The sequence below is a fragment of the Phymastichus coffea genome, unplaced genomic scaffold, assembly GCF_024137745.1.
Source record: "Phymastichus coffea isolate CEN01 unplaced genomic scaffold, Cenicafe_Pcof_1.1 PCOF00001, whole genome shotgun sequence".
In the NCBI taxonomy this organism is placed as follows: domain Eukaryota; kingdom Metazoa; phylum Arthropoda; class Insecta; order Hymenoptera; family Eulophidae; genus Phymastichus; species Phymastichus coffea.
In genome coordinates, this window is record NW_026706812.1 from 13,466,643 (window position 1) to 13,486,460 (window position 19,818).

Here is a 19,818-nt window from a genome sequence, read left to right on the forward strand (position 1 = left end):
AACTTCAAAGTTTTATATCTCTGGTAGAAATTAACGTACAGAGACGCGCGTGGGTGCGTTTGAAAGGTCTTTTGGAGAGCTTTCAAATGATATGACTCACGGTTGCCATCGATTGTTTTTTTAAATTTTGCAACGATTATGCAAAATTGAAAATTCTGAAATTTTTTTATTATTTTTGACAATTAGCCAATTTTGGAAAAAAAATCGTACGAAAATTTGAAGTACACCATTTTTTAGCTATTACCAAGCCCTATCTGAATCACTCATCAAAAATTTATTTTCGTCAAATATGACGCGCGCACGGGCATTTTTTCTTGGAAGTGACAGTTTGTTTCAACATTTTTTATCTCCGTCAAATTGTAACAATCGAAAAAAATTTTATAGGAGAAAAAAATGTTTGTTTTTTCACGTAGAATACTGCAATAATTTTTTTTTCGGTTTTTCGAAAAATTTTTTTTTTCGGTTTTTTTCAATTTTTTTTTCTCACAGTCGGTACGCTAAAAAGATGAGAAACCACAAAAAAAAATTTTTTTCCACCCATTCAATAATACTACATAACAAGTATCGTAAATTATATAAAAAAAAAATCTTTTTTTTTTCGACCTTGAAAAATAACACAGGCCGACAGAATTTGACAAAAATATTTTACCAAGAACCCGAGTATAGTTTTCCGAAGGTTTTTTGCGTGCTGAATCCGAATCCGAGGTTAGAATTACTCTGGTGGCTCCGGTTTTCGAGATATCCTAACCTTAAAGTGCAAAAAACGCGATTTTTGCCTATATTTGAGGTTATGTAGCAAAGAAAAGAAATTTTTTTTCAAAAAACTGTATACATCAAATTAAACTATGAGTTTTCTTCTTTCAAATGCCGTTGAGTATGCTCGGATATCTTTTTTTTTCACGAAGTTACACAAATTTGAAAATTTCAAATTTTATGAATTTAAAAAGCACCACACCATTCAGCCCAAGCTATCTAACAAGTAACCATATTAAAGAGCCACTCACCAATTTAAACCAAACTTGGAAATATGACAAAACACTAAAAAATATTGTGAGCATCGTGCTTCTATTTACAAAATGATCTCTTACGGGTAGAAACCACTCCTGCCAACCCCTAAACAGGCTCACCCATATAACCCTGGGTAGAGCAAGTTTAATTAACTGCTTTTCGATAAAAAAAACTCATTTTCCAATCACAGGTATGCGTACTAATCTCGACCTAGATAAGCCTCATCCCCAAATACCTGCTGAACCCTTTAAAACCACCCCTACCAACTCCTAAGCAGGCACACCCACATGACCCTGGGCAAAGCAAGATTAATCAACTGCTTTTCGGTAAAAAAAACTCATTCTCGGGGGTTTTGGAAACCCTTCAAGTTACTATTTTTCGAGCGAAATATTGATTTCAAAAAAATATCCTCCACCATTTTGAATTCGCTATCTGGCGTTCGCCATCTTGGATTTGAAAAAACGAAATTTTGGTAGTATATTCGAACTCAGCGACCTCGAAAACCCCCGAGTACTAATTTCCAACCAAAAATATGCTAATTCTATGATTTTCATCCACCATCTTGAATCTGCCATCTTTTTTAGTGTTTTGTCATATTTCCAAGTTTGGTTTAAATTGGTGAGTGGCTCTTTAATATGGTTACTTGTTAGATAGCTTGGGCTGAATGGTGTGGTGCTTTTTAAATTCATAAAATTTGAAATTTTCAAATTTGTGTAACTTCGTGAAAAAAAAAGATATCCGAGCATACTCAACGGCATTTGAAAGAAGACAACTCACACTTTAATTTGATGTATACAGTTTTTTGAAAAAAAATTTCTTTTCTTTGCTACATAACCTCAAATATAGGCAAAAATCGCGTTTTTTGCACTTTAAGGTTAGGATATCTCGAAAACCGGAGCCACCAGAGTAATTCCGACCTCGGATTCGGATTCAGCGCGCAAAAAACCTTCGGAAAACTATACTCGGGTTCTTGGTAAAATTTTTTGTCGGCCTGTGTAATTTAAACCGAAAAAAAAAATTTTTCGAAAAACCGAAAAAAAAATTATTACAGTATTCTACGTGAAAAAACAAACATTTTTTCTCCTATAAATTTTTTTCGATTGTTACAATTTGACGGAGATAAAAAATGTTGAAAAAAACTGTCACTTCCAGGAAAAAATGCCCGTGCGCGCGTCATATTTGACGAAAATAAATTTTTGATGAGTGATTCAGATAGGGCTTGGTAATAGCTAAAAAATGGTGTACTTCAAATTTTCGTACGATTTTTTTTCCAAAATTGGCTAACTGTCAAAAATAATAAAAAAATTTCAGAATTTTCAATTTTGCATAATTGTTGCAAAATTTAAAAAAACAATCGATGGCAACCGTGAGTCATATCATTTGAAAGCTCTCCGAAAGACCTTTCAAACGCACCCAGACGCGTCTCTGTACGTTAATTTCTACCAGACATATAAAACTTTGAAGTTAGACTGATTTTGCCCTAGGGGGGGTAAAAGTGGCTGACCGGGACTGTATATATATATATATATACAGGGTGGCCCATTTTAAGTGATCCACTCAGATATCTAGATTGGAGTGAGTTTTATCGAAAAAAGTTTCAGACAAAAGTTACTCAACTTTGAGGGGGCCATGTTTCTATGACCTTGGATTTGACCTTGGAGGTCATGTTCAAGGTCATTTCAAGGTCAACTTTGTTTTTTTAAATAGGAACCCCCATTTTTGACCCCGGATTCGGAAAGAGCGGGAAATGTTACGTCCAAAACGGTATTTTTAAATTTTTTTTCATGGCCTAGAGAAGGTCGATTTAAGGACAAATGCTTGAAAAACTGCCTAAAAGCGTTTTTTTAATTTTTAAGATATCGAAAAATGACCTCTACAAAATTTGTTCAGAATAGAGTGGGCCACCCAATGCACCAAAAACCTTTGACCTTTAACCTCATTTTGAAGGTCATTTCAAGGTCGAAGTGTTTTTTGTAATGGAAACCCCTCTTTTTGACCCCGGATTCGCACATAGCGCGAAACTCAACACAATACCTTATCCAAACGTCGGATTTCGCGCTATGTGCGTATCCGGGGTTAAAAAGAGGGATTTCCATTACAAAAAACACTTCGACCTTGAAATGACCTTCAAAATGAGGTTAAAGGTCAAAGGTTTTTGGTGCATTGAGTGGCCCACTCTATTCTGAACAAATTTTGTAGAGGTCATTTTTCGATATCTTAAAAATTAAAAAAACGCTTTTATGCAGTTTTTCAAGCATTTGACCTTAAATCGACCTTCTCAAGGCCATGAAAAAAAAATTAAAAATACCGTTTTGGACGTAAAATTTCCCGCTCTTTCCGAATCCGGGGTCAAAAATGGGGGTTCCTATTTAAAAAAACAAAGTTGACCTTGAAATGACCTTGAACATGACCTCCAAGGTCAAATCCAAGGTCATAGAAACATGGCCCCCTCAAAGTTGAGTAACTTTTGTCTGAAACTTTTTTCGATAAAACTCACTCCAATCTAGATATCTGAGTGGATCACTTAAAATGGGCCACCCTGTATATATATATACACTATATTTTCGCTGATATTGAACTTACATGCAACTGAACTTTATACGGTTCAAGAGTAACACATGTTTGTCTTAAATCAATACATTTTATAAGATAACTATGGTCATTCCTTCTATATTCCTCAACTTGACGTACGTGTTCACTTTCAACTAATTTTCTTCCTTTTTCTTCAGTACAGGGTTGAAATTTAATTCTATGTAAAACGCTCTCAAGATCAGTCCTTATAACAATTATATCTATGTCAATAGTTAACCTTAACCTTCAAATTAATATAAATATTATTAACCTCTATTACATATTTATTTACTTTTATTTTACGCCGCTTACTTATAAACAATTACTTACTTTTATCTTATCCACGTATATCTAACAAGTTCAGTAACAGCAACAAATAAATATATCTTGACATTCTAGTATCGTGAATATTAGTATTAGTAAATATAATCGTGTAGCAGATAACAAATGGTTAACGAAGCCTGGCATCAACTTTCAAATCAAAAAAATTCAAATTTATAGGCATATCAAGCCAACCAAAAGGAGTAACTCAATAAGTTATTGTTTTGTCTTTATATAATACTATGTTTTTCATTCGATTATTTTGTTAAATATTTATTATAATTACTTTTTCGTAAAAGCCTATAACAATCGTATATGAAGTGTCCTGAAAAAATGACATGTTCAGATGGCGCTACCAGCATGCATGAAGCGAATAGAAAGAGGAAACGAGAAGCAAAGAGGAACAGAAGTAGGCAACAAGGAAGAAATAGAGTATATGAGAGAAAAAATGGATAGAGAAAGTAGGATAAACAATATAATAGTGACAGACTTAGAGGGTGGGTTAAGATGGGAAAAGAAGGGACAGGTAGAGGACTGGTTAAGGAAGGAACTAGAAATGAAAGGGGAGATAGTGAATCTGAGAAGAATACGAGGGACAGCGGGGAGAGATGATCGGAGAGAGAGAGGAAAAAAGATGTGGCAAATTAGATGCGCTTCATGGGAACAAAAACAAGGAATTATGAAGAGGAAAAAGAAGCTGAGACAGAAAAAGATATGTATATATAGATCAGGACTGGACGTGGAATCAGAGGAAGATACGAGAGGAAGTAAGAAAGAAAGCGAGAGAAATAAAAAGTAAAGGTAAAGAGGTGAAGATGTGGCGTAACGAAGTGAAATCAGAGGAAGAATAATGTTGGTGTAGAAAACTATAGAGGAATAACGGTGATGGACGGGGGATATAAAATATATGCGGAAATACTGAGGAAAAAGCTGGAAAGAGAACTAGATGCAAAAGAAATGCTAAGCGATACGCAGATGGGATTCAGGAAGAAATGAGGAACAATGGACGCAATATATATATTAAAAACAATAATACGGAAAGAAATAAGAGGAAAAGGAGGAAAACTGTATGTATTCTTTGCCGACATAAAGGCCGCTTTTGACAAGATAAAGAGGAAGAAAATATGGGAAAACATGAAAGAGAAAGGGATAAATAGGAAAATTAGGAAAAGAATAGAAGAAATATATAAAAAGAGGGAGTAAGGTAAAAGTTGGAGAAGAAATAATTGGGAAGTTTGAGACTTAAAAAGACGTAAGGCAAGACTGCCCTTTGAGCAACACGCTATTTAATCTTACCTTCGCCGACCTGGATGTGAAGATCAAACAGATGCAAGAAGGAGGGGTAGTGATAGAAAGAAAGAAAATATGGATATTAGGATATGCAGACAATATAGTGATGATGGCAAAGAGTGAAAGTGGAATGAAAGCGATGCTGAATAAATAAAAAGATACCTGGAAGAAAGGGAATTAGTGCTAAATGTAGGAAAATCAAAGATGATGAAATGCCGGAGAGGAGGAGGAAGGGGGAAGGAAGAATAATTCAAATGGGAAGATGAGAAGATAGAGATGATTAAAGAGTACAACTACTAGGGGTATGTGATAAGCAGAAATAACGGAAATAAAAAGCAGATAAAGAAGGTAGAAGGGAAAATAAATATAGGACTCGGAAGACTATGGGGCTAGGAGAAAAGCTATTTAGAGAAAATTGGGAGCTAAGGATGAACCTGTTCGACACTGGCGGAAAGCGTGATTATGTATGGAGCAGAAATCTGGGGATGGAAGAGATATGAAGAAATAGAGAGATTACAACTAAAATACATAAAGTGGGTATTGGGATTAGATAGAACCACGCCAAGTTACTTAATACGATGGGAAACAGGAAGACAAGAAATGAAAGAAACAGCATTAGAAAGAGCAATGAGGTATGAAAACAAAATAAGAGAAGAAAGATATGGCTCAATAAAAAAAGAAGCATGGGGAGAACTAAAGAAAAGGGAAAAAAATGAAAAAGATAAAAAGGATAAGAAGGAGGAGAGAGAGGAAAGGCTAGAAAAAAGTAAAATATACAGAGAGTGGAAAAAGGGAGATGAAATGAGAGAAGAGTTTTGGGAAGAAATAAGAGAAGAGCTAAAGTAAAAAGAAGAAAAAGAACTAGAAGAAAAGCTAGAAAGGTCAAGATACATAAACGAGTGAAAAGAACTGAAAGAAGAAATGGAAAAGTATAGGTGAAAGGAAATTCACGGAGAGAGAAGAATAAAAGACCTACAAATAAGGGAAATGTTTAGGTTAGGTAATGAAACGAGAGGAAGCAGGTATTGGAAAAAAGAAGAAAATAAGAGATACAGAATGTGTGTAAAAGAGGAAGAAAATTGGAAGCACATAGTAGAAAAATGTGAAAAAAGCAAAAATGAAGGGGAAGAATTGGACAAAATAATAATAGGAAGCAAAGAAAAGATAGCGTGAATGATGAAATTAAAATGGAAAAGAAGAAGAAACGAAGAGGAGAAAGAAAAAGAAAAACAAGAAGACAAATTATAATATACTAAGGAAAATAAGTGAGGCTGAGGAAATGAAAGGCAGAGGGAGCAATAGGAAATGAGAAAAAGGTGTCAAAGCCCTAATAAGGAGAAAGACAGATGAAATGATTTGCAAGAAAGAGAGCAAAATCAAAGGAATGGCAAAGGTGAAAAGGCAAAAGAAAGTAGCAAAGGAAGAAGTCGAAAAGAAAATAAGCAAGAAAATCAAAAGAGCGGAAAAAGCAGATCTCGAAGAGAGAGAGGAAGAGAAGATTAAGCAACAGAAAAATGGGAAGAAAACCTGAACAGACAGGCGCAGAAGACAGAGACACAAGATTTGCAGACACATCTACATACGTACACATGTACACAAAACACACCCGCACACGCACATACACACAAAACACATACATTACCAACTACAGAAACTGGACACGTGACAGTAATAGTGAAGTAAGAAATATAAACCAAATGTAACATAAGTTGTAAATAAATTATTAAATAAATATATATATATACTCCCGATCACCTACTTTTACACCCCCCCTCCTCAGACAAAATTATTAAAACTTTGAAATTGTCCATTTTTTGTTCAAATTAACGTACAGAGTCGGGTCGTGGCGCATATGAAAGCTCTTGAAAAGTGCTTTCAAATGGTATAAATTATGCATATAATAAAATTTTTTTTCTATTTCTTTCAATCGATAATTGAAGACTGAAAATTCTAAAAATTCTTGTTCATCTTTGATTTTCCGCCAAATTTCGAAAAAAAATAACATAAAGTGTGGAGCACGGCATTTTGTGGCTCTTTCCAAACCCTATCTAAATCACTCGTTAAACAATTATTTTCATCGTATATGATGCCGGTGTCAGCTGTTTTCCCAAAATTTTACACTTTACTTCAACTTTTCATATCTCCGTGCATTCAACGGATAGAAAAAAAATTATAAAAAAAAAATGTTTCGTTTTTTACGTAGAATAACGTAAAATTTTATTTTTGATTTATTTTAAAAAAAAGTTATTTCAAATTTTTTGGCTCTGGGAAAGATTTTTCCTCTCTTTTTTTTAAATTTCCCATAAATCAGATAAAATATAAAATATATTCCCTGAGTCATAAAAATGTTCTTTTTCACTCTTAAAGCAATTTGCGTAAAAAAATTTCAATATGTGCAAAAAAATTTTTGTCTTTTCGGTGACAAATATTAATTGGTTAATAAAATAATAATATTGTCAGGATGGTTTAGTTGACAAAACATAACTAGTCATCATAAATATATATAAGAAATTTATTTTAAAATAATTGCCTACTTAATATATAACACGCTCAAGAATACTGAACGTGTTTACAATTACAGTGTTTACAAAACCCCTACTCTGATCAAATCAGGTATACCTTTTCAAATAGTTCTATATTTCTGGCTATAAGCGTATCATTCTGTAGTGAAAATTTTATGCATGGATAACGAATTCCATACTGTGTAGCGATCATGGGGAAATCGAGAAATTTAAGTATCCATGAGCGTAATAAGATTATTGCCCTTTGTGAACTCCAAATGAGTTATCATGCCACTGCAAAAAAATTGAAAATGGACAGGCACATGGTCGTTTATAATGTTAAAAAGTACAAGGCAACAGGTAGTGTAAAAAATAAGCGCCGAAAGCCAAAAAGAAAAACTACAGCCAAAGAAGACAAATACGTTTACCAAATGAGTTTACCAAAAGTGTATGTAAGAGAAAGAGTTGATGAAAAATATATCGATGATTGTTTAGTTCCCAGTGTGAAGCATGGTGGTGAGTGGTTTAGTCATGGTATAAGGTTGTTTTGCTGGGTTAAAAGTAGGCGATCTGGTTAAAATTGATGAAATTTTGAAAAAAAAAAGTTACAAAAACATTTTACAAAGCATGCAGTGATGCCACGGTTATGATTAGTTGGTCGATAGTTTGAATTTCAACATGATAATGATCCCAAACACACTTCCATATTATGTAAAAATTATTTGTTGAATTTAGAAAGACAGAAAAAGCTGAAAGTCATGCAGTGGCCACTACAATCGCCTGATTTAAACCCTATCAAGTTACTTTGGGAAGAACTTGATCGATCTGTGAGAAAGTGTTGTCCAAAATCTGCATCTGATTTATGGAAAATTTTACAAAAAGAGTGGAAAAATCTTTTCCACTCAACATTGGATAAACTGATTACAAGAATGCCAAGGATACGTCAATTTGTAATCAAACACAAAGGAGGACATTTTGATGAGAAAAAAGTTTAATTTTTTCATACAAGTATAGTTTTGTTATGCAACATATGTTTTTCATTAACTTTCGTTACTTATTATTGATACATCACTTGGTGCATCTACTTATTTTAAAACTGTTTAGTTTGAAGAATATTTTGTGAAAAAATTATTTAGTTTATGCTTTTATTTTAATGTTGATGAACAGTCTACCTAAGGTAGTAATTGGAGTATTTCACATGAATATCTCATTTGAATTATGATACCTACTTACTTATCCATGCAAATTAAATGAGTTACCCAATTAAACAAGTGTTTTTATTTAAATCCTGATATAACGGGGTTTCTGCTCAGCTTCGCCTGGACAGGAACAGTTATATAATATCTAAATCGCGGGAAATAAATTAGGTTGCTCTCCAGAGCGGCACGGTGCTCCTGCACCGGGTGTCCTGGGTCCAGCAGCTCAGTTGCCTCCTTTTCAGTCAGAAAGCTTGGCCCGCGGAGAGTGTCGTAGGCTACGCGTGAAGATGCGCGACGGCCAAAGAGAGAGATTCGCGCGTGTACAGTCGCATACACAATCGCAATTCAAGGAACGGGGAGTCGGCGGACAATAAGCACTCGAATAGGATTAAAAGTAGAGGCGTGTAAATTTTAATCAGCAACAAAGGAATACATAGTATCGAAACGCGTCGATATAAACAATGTTAATCGCAACGCAACAAACTCGCAATAGTTTGACAGTGAAGCGAACGGAACTGCGCACGCGCTACGCGGTTAAGGTCGCGCAAGTACTCGCTCTGTTGTGAGCTGTGCACACTGGCGACAGCGAACCGGCGCGCACCGTTCGAACGTGGAAGCGACAGCGCTTAACCTCGTCGAAGCCAGTAACAGCGAAATCGCCTCGTAGGAGCCGGGTGTTCGCGAACGGCAAACCGCACTTATTCGTCTCAGATACGACGAATATATAAAAGCGACAGCACGTTCGCGGAGAGAGAGGAATTGCCGGTACCAACCGTGGCCGCGGCGCAACGTGTACAAAAGAAAAGGCGAGCGTAAACGCGCGGCTTAGTTAACGCAAAAAGGGAGAGAGCGGTATAGAGAGAGAAGCCAGGTACTAGATCTGGTACTTACAGTATAGCCGCTTGTACACCTATTCTAACCCGCAAACCGAGGGCACACGATAGCGGGCTCGTTTCTGCTGCGTATTCGCTTCCGCTGGTCGGCTGGTTCGCAATAACGCCTCTCTTCTGGTGTATGCAGCGTACGTAGGCGCGTGTAAGGCTGGATGTTCGCGGTAGGCCTCGGCTCGCCAGAAGGAAGTCGAAAACACTCCTGACGACTCGCGCGAGGAACGTTAACCCGTCGATCGTCGAAAACGGACTATATCAATTTTCGAAACTCTCTCTCTCTCCTCGCAAGGAAGCGTCTCTCCGCGAGGTCCGCGCCGCGAGTCGACATCGATTATCGTACGCAAGTCGCGTCGCTTACCAGTTCGCTGACGTCCGTAATGCTGTAACTATTCAAACGATATGATAATTTATAATGTTTATTAAATATATTAGTTACTGGCTTCTTGGGGAGAGAGAGACATAACGAATATACAAACGATTCGTTATACTGATACTATAATTTTTGTCACCGAAAATTATTCTAACAATATTATTATTTTATTAACCAATTAATTTTTGTCACTGAAAAAAGACAAAAATTTTTTTGCACATATTGAAATTTTTTTACGCAAATTGCTTTAAGAGTGAAAAAGAACATTTTTATGACTCAGGGAACATATTTTACATTTTATCTGATTTATGGGAAATTTAAAAAAAAGAGAGGAAAAATCTTTCCCAGAGCCAAAAAATTTGAAATAACTTTTTTTTAAAATAAATCAAAAATAAAATTTTACGTTATTCTACGTAAAAAACGAAACATTTTTTTTTTATAATTTTTTTTCTATCCGTTGAATGCACGGAGATATGAAAAGTTGAAGTAAAGTGTAAAATTTTGGGAAAACAGCTGACACCGGCATCATATACGATGAAAATAATTGTTTAACGAGTGATTTAGATAGGGTTTGGAAAGAGCCACAAAATGCCGTGCTCCACACTTTATGTTATTTTTTTTCGAAATTTGGCGGAAAATCAAAGATGAACAATAGAAAAAAAATTTTATTATATTCATAATTTACACCATTTGAAAGCACTTTTCAAGAGCTTTCATATGCGTCACGGCCCGACTCTGTACGTTAATTTGCACAAAAAAAGGACAATTTCAAAGTTTTAATAATTTTGTCCAAGGGGGGGGGGGTTAAAAGTAGGTGACCGGGAGTGTATATATTAAAATTAATTGTCGTGTTGTAGTAATTGTGTCCTTCCTGGATTTTCTTTTACTTTTATTTCTAACATACACAACTTGGATTTGAGACTACGAGAAGGTTCTTTTTGTTGAGTCAGCCGAACATCATCGCTTCCCGATATCCCTGTTCGTTATTTTTTTATTAGTCACCTGAAGCTTAGGGCTTATAGTGAATAAAACTAATTGAGGCTTTCTTATGATACACTAAAATACTTCGCTCCTAAGTAAAAAGTGCCTGGACCTCCATACGATGTTGCCTAAATAAGCTGAATCTCTACATGATTTTATCTAAACTGACTAGATTTCAACATAATCTTAGATTAACTTTCACGCGAGTGCGCAAACACTCAGAAATATCTTTCTGAAGGGTTTAGGGGTTTCAAGACCTTTTAGCTGGCGGGAACACTTAAACGCTGAACTCAATTAGTCGGGAGCCAGGGATTTCATACTATGTGAGCGATATGTTCTGTCAATATCGCGGCGGTAGATAACAGTTGTGACAGTAGCTTCTTGATGCTTAAATCTGTACAAATGAACAAACAGGTCTACACGCTTTAAGATGATGTAGAAAAAATGATTTTGATTACAATATGAAAGTTTATCTGTAGAATTTCCCGCTTTTTCCAAATCCGGAATACAAATCTAAATTTGAATATCATACGAGTATCGTCTTGGAATGATCCAGATATCAAGTACCTCATCTGAACTCCCTAGAACTTCCCGCTTTTTCTAAATCTGAGCTCAGAAATAGAGGTTGCTACTTAAAAAAACATAGTTACCCTTGAAATTACCTTGAAAATCAAGTTCAAGGTCAAGTTTGACATTATTATTAGATAATTTGTCTCTGAACCATATAATTTTTATTTACATTTCTTAAGACTTCGCAAAGTATCTAGTTATTTTACTATCTAAGTTATAATGAGACATCCTGTAAAATGATTGATTGTATGCATAAGAGAATACAATATTTAATACGTTGCCACTATAATTTTACACTCTTTTAATTGATAATAAAAGCTACTTAGCCTCTCGGACTCGATGCATCTGCTCCTCTTTACTCAGTTTCTGCATTCTATGGATTCTGTTATAGCCTAAGTTAACAATTTTTACGTGACTTACATCTAAATTTTCCATACAGAGTACTGAAAAGTATCGTATACAAGTCAGGTTTATGTTTTATTCACTTGCGTGACCATGTGTTATTCATACTTTGTTTCATTGAGCGCTCACATATGGTCGTCACTGCTCGTGTGTAAAATCATACTTCATATCTTTACAGTATAATATACTATTGCAAATAAAAATATTTATGTAACTCACATTCTATAAATTAAAATGATTATAGTTGTATTATTTTAGGGAAAAAAATATATTGTTCAAAAAGATAACAACGATTATACGTCGATGTAGTGAAAAATAAAGACAGTAATCAAAACATAAAATATTTTGTGTTTACTATTTTTTAGGTGTACTTAAAATGTTTCTATTTCTTACAGAGCCAGATGTAGGAATGCCAACACCTGAAGCTCGAAAATATTTTAGGCAATTGATTTTAGCCGTTGAATATCTTCACAGTAGAGGCGTTGCACACAGAGATCTGAAACCAGAAAATTTATTATTAGATGCTTTTGATAATTTGAAAGTATCAGATTTTGGCATGGCAACTGTGTATCGATTACAAGGCAAAGAACGTTGTTTACATAAAAAATGTGGTACTTTACCTTACGTTGCTCCTGAAGTACTCGAACGTCCCTATCACGCAGAACCAGCTGATATTTGGTCTTGTGGTATTATCTTAGTTGCCTTATTAGCTGGAGGTAAGGAAATATAAAATATTTGTAATTTTAAGATAAAACATTTTTAAATCAAATAATAAAGACTTAAACAAAATGCCATTTTCAACAGTAACTTTCCAGTCTAAATTCTTATGCAATATTAGTTTTCTATTATATTTCTTTTTTTGGAATTCCTACACACTTCTCGAGCTTCTAAAAAACCTTGCTCACTATCATAGGATAGGAGGTATTCCTCCCTTTTTTTCTTTCTTGTGTCTATATGTACATTGCCGGTCACCTACATTGGGCCCCCGTTGCCAAAATTAGTTCAACTTTAAAGTTTAATGTCTCTGGTAAAAATTAACGTATAGAGTCGCCCAAGAGCGCGTAAGTCTTTCCAAGAGCTTTCAAATGATATGACTCATGGATGCCATCGATTGTTTTTTAATTTTTTGCAAACAATAGTTTAACATTGAAAATTCAGAAAATGTTTTGCTAACTTTCAAAATTTCCCAAATCTGGAAAAAATCTTACAAAATTTGAGTCAAAGCATTTTTTAGCTTTTATCAAGCTCTATCTAAATCACTGGTCAAAAAATTATTTTCGTCTAAACCGACGTGCTCACGGGCATTTTTTCCGGGATGTGAGTTTTTTTAAACATTATTTATTTCCGTAAATTCTAAAAATTCAAAGAAATGTATAAAAAAAAATGTTTGTTTTTACAAGTGATATTCTGTACTAATTTTTTTTTAATTTTTCAGAACAAAAATTCAATTTAAAAAAAATTTTTTTTCACAGCTGGTACGCCAAAAAGATAAAACACTACATCAAATATTTTTTTTCACTCATTCAATATTATTCAATAAATATTATAAATTTTGCAAAAAAATGAATTTTCTCTTTTTTTTTGGTCTTACAAGGAAAGTACCCTAGGTGTCCCTCTCCGATTTCAATAAGACTGAGATATGTTATAGTGCATCAAAAAATAAAAGACACGTATCAATAAAATACAATCACATTTTTTTCAATGTCTTCGGTTCTATTCAACATTTATCTATAAAACAAAATGGAAAAGAATTGCCATGAAAAACGCAACAACAGCATATAGGTTTCGATAATAATGGTTGCAACCCTTAGATTTAATAGGGGTAAAACTGTATTTTCCTAGTATTATTTTTCGTGTAAAATTTTACAGAACTGATAAAAAAATATAAAAAAATGTTTTTCAAATACAAAATGACTAAAAAAGGTGACCTGTTTCGGTGTTTCCGCATAATCTTTTGTTACGGTGGTAATCCACCCCTAAACCCTATTATAAAGCAATATAGATAAATAACACAATAAATGAGTCCTCGGTTTTTATAAAATTGTGATATGTTATAGAGCACTGAAAAGTAGGGAATACGTATCTTTAATCAGCTAATATTTAATTAATTTTCAATAACTTTTATGAACTATCACAATAATGATAGTCTTTAAAAAAGTGTTTGAAGCATAAAGATTTTTTACACTAAGCACAGCGAACTATTGCAATATTACTGCAGCCTTCAATCTCGCAATGCGTTTGCAAGAATCTCCAAAGTTGAAGTCGACAGGGTTCTCAAATTTTCCAGGGTTTGCATCAAGGTAACCACTTTTGTACCAAGAATATTTAATAAGATTTTTATATCTTGGGGATGAAAATTGGTTGTGGACTAGAGATTGCAGTTTAATAATATTATTACGTTTATACAATTGCATCTCATAATCCATTAAAATTACTTTGTCTGAAAAATGTCTAACATAATTTTTCCAAATGCGAAAGTCAAATACGTCCAAAGGTTGAATTTTTCCTGTAGTTCCTGTAGGAATTTTTCTTATATTTACTTCTTTATTAACAGGTGTAACTTCTTCTACTATTTTACGACAATGCCCACTCCAAGAATCTAATAGTAATATACTTTTAGGACTAACTTTCGGAAAATATAGTTTTTGTAACCAAATTTTAAAATGATCAGAAAAAAATTATGTTTTTTAATGTTTTTGCATGGTTTGCGGGTATTCCCGTAAAAATTTTACTTTCGGTAAATAAATATTGATAAATACCTGAAGTCAGTTTTTCAGATTTTGATGCTTGAACATGTACATTTTTAGGTCGAAATAAATTAGATCCAACAAGTGGTCCAGACTGACCGCTTTTTTCTTTTAAAAACTAGGAAAAGTGGTGAAAGTAATTCTCCATCACTTGATATTAGAGGCTGTATTGTATAACTATGTGCTGTAGACGATACTGATTGTACAACACACTGCACCTGTTTTTCTCCTTCAACAGCTAATGTTTTACCAGAATGTATCTCTAACTGGAATCCACTTTGATCAAAGTTGAATACATTTTCCATTCCTACCTCTTCTGCACATTATTTAACATCAGTTACAAATTCATTTGCATGTTTTTCTAACTCTGCGGCACTTTCTACAGTTTTTCTGGTTACGAATTTATTAATTTTTCTTGATACCATTCTGTGTGTTTTCTTGAAACGATTAAGCCTGTGATTCGAAGCTTGTAATGCCCATTTACGGAAGTCTGAATCATGAACGACCAATCCCACTTCAATTGCAGCTTTAAAATTTTCCTATGTAAATTGACATATTCTAGCCATTTTCTCTCTATATGTCCCTCCTTTATTTAAAGCATGAACCCAACGTTGCAACTGACTTATAGAACTTAGTTTCTTAAACTTTTATTTCACTGATTCAAGACTCAAATTTTTGTTTGTTTACTGCTTCTCCAGTATTCCACTGCTTTTAATTTATAATCATATGATATATCTTCTTCATCTTTAGTACATTCATTTTTTGGTGAAAAAGGACGATCTGGAAAGTGGCGCAAGATTTCATCTTCAACAATTTCAGCTTCCATATCTTTAAATGGTTCTTGGAAATCAAACGTTTCATCTGTTATTATTTCTACTTCATTAAAATCATTCATTACATCTAATAAAATCGTTTCAATTTTATTTGCGATCTCAATTTCTTTAAAATTAACTTAACTTTCGGGAATATTTAAAGATTGAAAAGGCGTAAGAACAACATTGACCACGTTTATTGGATTTATTTTCATATTGAATCCCATAAAATTAATTAATTACTTCTAATAAAGTTAAAATTAAAGTCTATTTTGTGGCGGGGAATTTCGGGGGTTTTAACTGCGCTACGAATTTCTTCCGCCACAAGGCCTGTTAGACTCACTACCCCCGATTATTTAAGGCGCCAGATCGCCGGCTAATTAGGGTGATCGTCGGGGGTAGGGCCAAAATGGAGTTTCGTCGCGGGTATCCCGGCTTGCCTTCACGGCGACTGCGCAGGGTAGGCAAGCGGGTGAGTACTCGCGATTTCCTCAGTTCAGGCCTCGGTGTCCAACTACTCGATTCCAATTTTTCCTGCTCAATTATAGTAAGCTGGCAGCTCAGATGATGGCTCCTTAATTCAGGTCGTAAGTCCGTTCGAATTCGCGCGTATGTTACCTATCGTGGGACCCGAAAATATAGCGAATCAGCGTTACCCGATTATAACCGCCCGCGGCTGAAAATCACCAGCATGTAATTAAGGCAGGCTAACGGAAGTAAATTGTAGGTAAACAATTAATCACTTTATTGACGTATTTATAAATTTATAAGCAAGAAGTCGGAGTGATTAGGGACAGTACAACTCTGAATAATTATGAAATAGCAAGGGTACAAATTAATCGAAATTGAATAATTTTCCGGTTGGTCATCGATTAACAAAAATGGTGGAATGGTCAGCGCAAATAACTAAATCACGAATTTTCTTTGTCTGATCTTAACGTTCATGTTCGGTTTGCGAAATGGCGGGAAGGTCAGCACAATTAAATAAGCACGGTAAGCTTATTTGGCTAATTCTGCGTTCACAATAAATCGTTAGCGAAAGGTCAGCGCAAATATCCTAAATCACGAATTTTCTTTGGTTGATCTTAACGCTCATGTTCGGTTTGCGAAATGGCGGGAAAATCAGTTCAATTAAATAAGCGCGGTAAGTTTATTCGGCTAATTCTGTGTTCGCAATAAATTATTAGCGAGAGGTCAGCGCGAATCTCCTAAATCACGAATTTTCTTTGGTTGATCTTAAAGCTCACGTTCGGTTTGCGAAATGGCGGTAAGATCAGCACAAATAAATAAGCACGACAATTCTATTCGGCTAAATGGCGAGCAGGTCAGCGCGAATAAATTAATTCAATAATGTTATTCGCCTACTTCTGCGTACGCAATAAAATTCTATACGGCAAAAGGTCAGGGCGGATAATTAATCACGACCTCTAATTCATATAAACCTAACACTCACTTTAGATCTAGGAAATGGCGGAAAGGTCAGCGCGATTCGATAGGCACCGGCATCGACGGATCCACGCGTCGCGACGACCTACGGCACTGATAATTTATTCCCGCACTCCACGATTAATATAAGTGAGTGGCACTTTGCCTACTTACGATTCTTCGTTACTGTTTCGGCGAACAAAATTAGCTAATTTCGGAATGCTGCGTTCAGATCACAGAATGCCTGCGTAATTAGTCCTGTGACGAAATTATCTGGCTCAATCACTCCTTCTAGCTAGAAGACCGGTGGCAAAATGGACGAGAATCGGCTTTTCGCGGTCAAAGATCGCTTTTCTTCTCCTCTTTCCGAGAAGAAATGTTATTATTGGTCGGTATGCTAATTCGGATATCGGTAGCGCCCTCCGAATATTTTATCATTGGTCCGTATGTAAATTAGAAGGACATAGCGTCCTCCTTAACTCTCCTACTTTCGTCATTATTTACCCTCTCTCACCCCCCACTAAGGTAGCTATCATTAATTGTCGGAAAAGTTCTACCCCTACTCTTATCTATTTTTCTATCCGGACGGAAATCAAATTTTATTCTAATTCGCTGATTAGTCGTGACGTCACTAGCGAATTTCGTCAGAGGTTCGAATTCTGTCGGTTAATTTATTGCTTAAACCTAACGGGGTAGTTGTCGCTCGCTATCATAATAGGGGTGTTGGTTGCATGCGAATTTTACAATTCGGTATCTATTCTATATTCATTCTTTTTCAATTATAATTTTAATTTGTCATGAATACATATATAATATACGTCGTTTCATTTGTAGCGCCCTCATCCTCGCATTTGCATATTATTCTATTTATCATTTCATATCATCTGTCTTGCTCGCTCTTGTTTAGTCTATTTCGCTCGCTCTGTCTCGCTCGCTCGCTCTCAGTCTGTCTCGGCGTTTCAAAATGGCCGCTCGGTCTCTCGCGCGTACGCCTCGTGTTCCTGTATCGGTTGTTGGAGCGCCTCCTGGGGCGCTCCCGTGTCGGTTGAGTGACGTGTTCCCGGGTGTTTGTGTGGTCGCTGTTGTGCTTGTGTGTGGCGCTCAGGATGTCGCCGATGGTGTTCGGTAGCCCGACACAGCTGATTGCCGGCTGCTACTTCATCGGCGATTTTCTGCTCGCCCCAGGAGTGTCAGTGCTTTGCGAGTGTTGGTGTTGATGTCTGGGAGTGTAACGGATCTGCATGTGTCATCAACATGCATTTCCGTTGCATTTCCCAGTCAAGTTTTTCCGTTTTCTTTTGCCGGTCGGCCACGTGGTCGGGAGTGAATGTGTGCGTGCGCTCTCTTTTTCCGTGGTGCGCTCCTTTTTTTTTTCTCTCTTATCTTTGAGTGTCCGTCGGATCGCGTTTGTCAAGTTTGTTTTGCCAATATCTCCGGTGTGGTTGTTCGGACATGAAAAGGGGTAATTGTTTTATATAGGGCGCGTTTGTCTTTATTTTATTCAACCGGTTACGGGGCGGCAAGGAAGGGAATGGCTTTTCCGAGATGTTGCAAATAATGCAGCGCTCAGGAAAGGCCTTGTAATGTACCACATTACAATTTTTAAATAAGTAACTATATGTCTTCAAATATAATATATACAGGGTGTCCCATTTTAATTTACCACCCCCTAAAACAGGTTAATAATTTGCTCTGAGAACAAAATGTTTCAAATAAAATTTTTTGGGTTCGAAGGGGGGCATCTTTTGGCTATTTCAGCTGCGATCTTGAACATGACCTTCAAGGTCATTTGAAAGTCAAGACCAAATTTTCATATGAAATGTGCATATTTTATGGCGGATTCGGATTTTACTAAAAAAGAAAAACACTTTTTGTATGAATCATTTTTTGAAAAAATCCCAAATTTTTGTTGTAAACGGCTTTAAGAAAGTATAAAAAATCACTAGATATCTCTACCTTAAACTGAGGTTAGAATTTTTCCCACAGTTAAGAATGATTTTGATGAATGTTACTAGATTCAATGAGAGACATACTGTAGTGACCTTCACCACGAACTTGCTTAAGAGCCATCAATGTCATTTGAAGGTCATCAAGATTTTTTGAAGGTCAAATGTTTATTTACAGGTAACCATTACATTTTATCCGAGGAATTAGAATATTAGAATTAGAATATTTTTCTCGTAAATGCTTTATTTCTCGCTAAAAGACATTTTTTTGCTTCGTTATCGTTCTATTGGTAAGGCTTGTAAATTCTTACAGCTCCTCAAAGCTTCTCATCATTAGGTTTTCATTGACTTTCTGAATTTCAGATTAAATAAAAATTAAATTATTAATTTAAGATTAAATATTCCCTAAAAAATCTACCTACAACAGATAATGGCTGACTACACGCCAGTAGAGATAGTTAACATGATCAAGATTCTGGGAGAATGTCACGACAATTACAAGGCTGCAGCGAGGCTGTACGCTGAAAGGTATCCGGACGCTCGTCATCCTACTAGGAGGAATATTAAACTTCTAACGATAACAGCTTAAGGAGGTAACTTAAGAAGGAAGAGGCGACGGACGGGCCCAAGAGAGCATATTGCGCTTGGGGTTCGTGCTGTAATTGCCGAGGATCCTCATATTTCGACGCGACAAATTCAGCGAATGCATAGAGTACCCAGATCAACAGTTTCCCGTGTATTGCGTCATTTTAGATTTCATCCATATCACTTGAACCTTACACATG

At 35.5% G+C, this 19,818-nt stretch overlaps 1 protein-coding gene across 3 annotated transcripts in view; it reads left to right on the top strand.

Annotated features, from left to right (window-relative positions):
• Positions 1-19,818, top strand: part of LOC131669299 (serine/threonine-protein kinase grp) — a 493,024-nt gene that overhangs the window by 244,646 nt on the left and 228,560 nt on the right. For all 3 annotated transcript variants that reach the window (XM_058944280.1, XM_058944204.1, XM_058944124.1), the window contains one exon: positions 12,499-12,819. In XM_058944280.1, the coding sequence (XP_058800263.1) occupies positions 12,499-12,819 (321 nt within the window). The remainder of the gene's footprint in view (positions 1-12,498; positions 12,820-19,818) is intronic.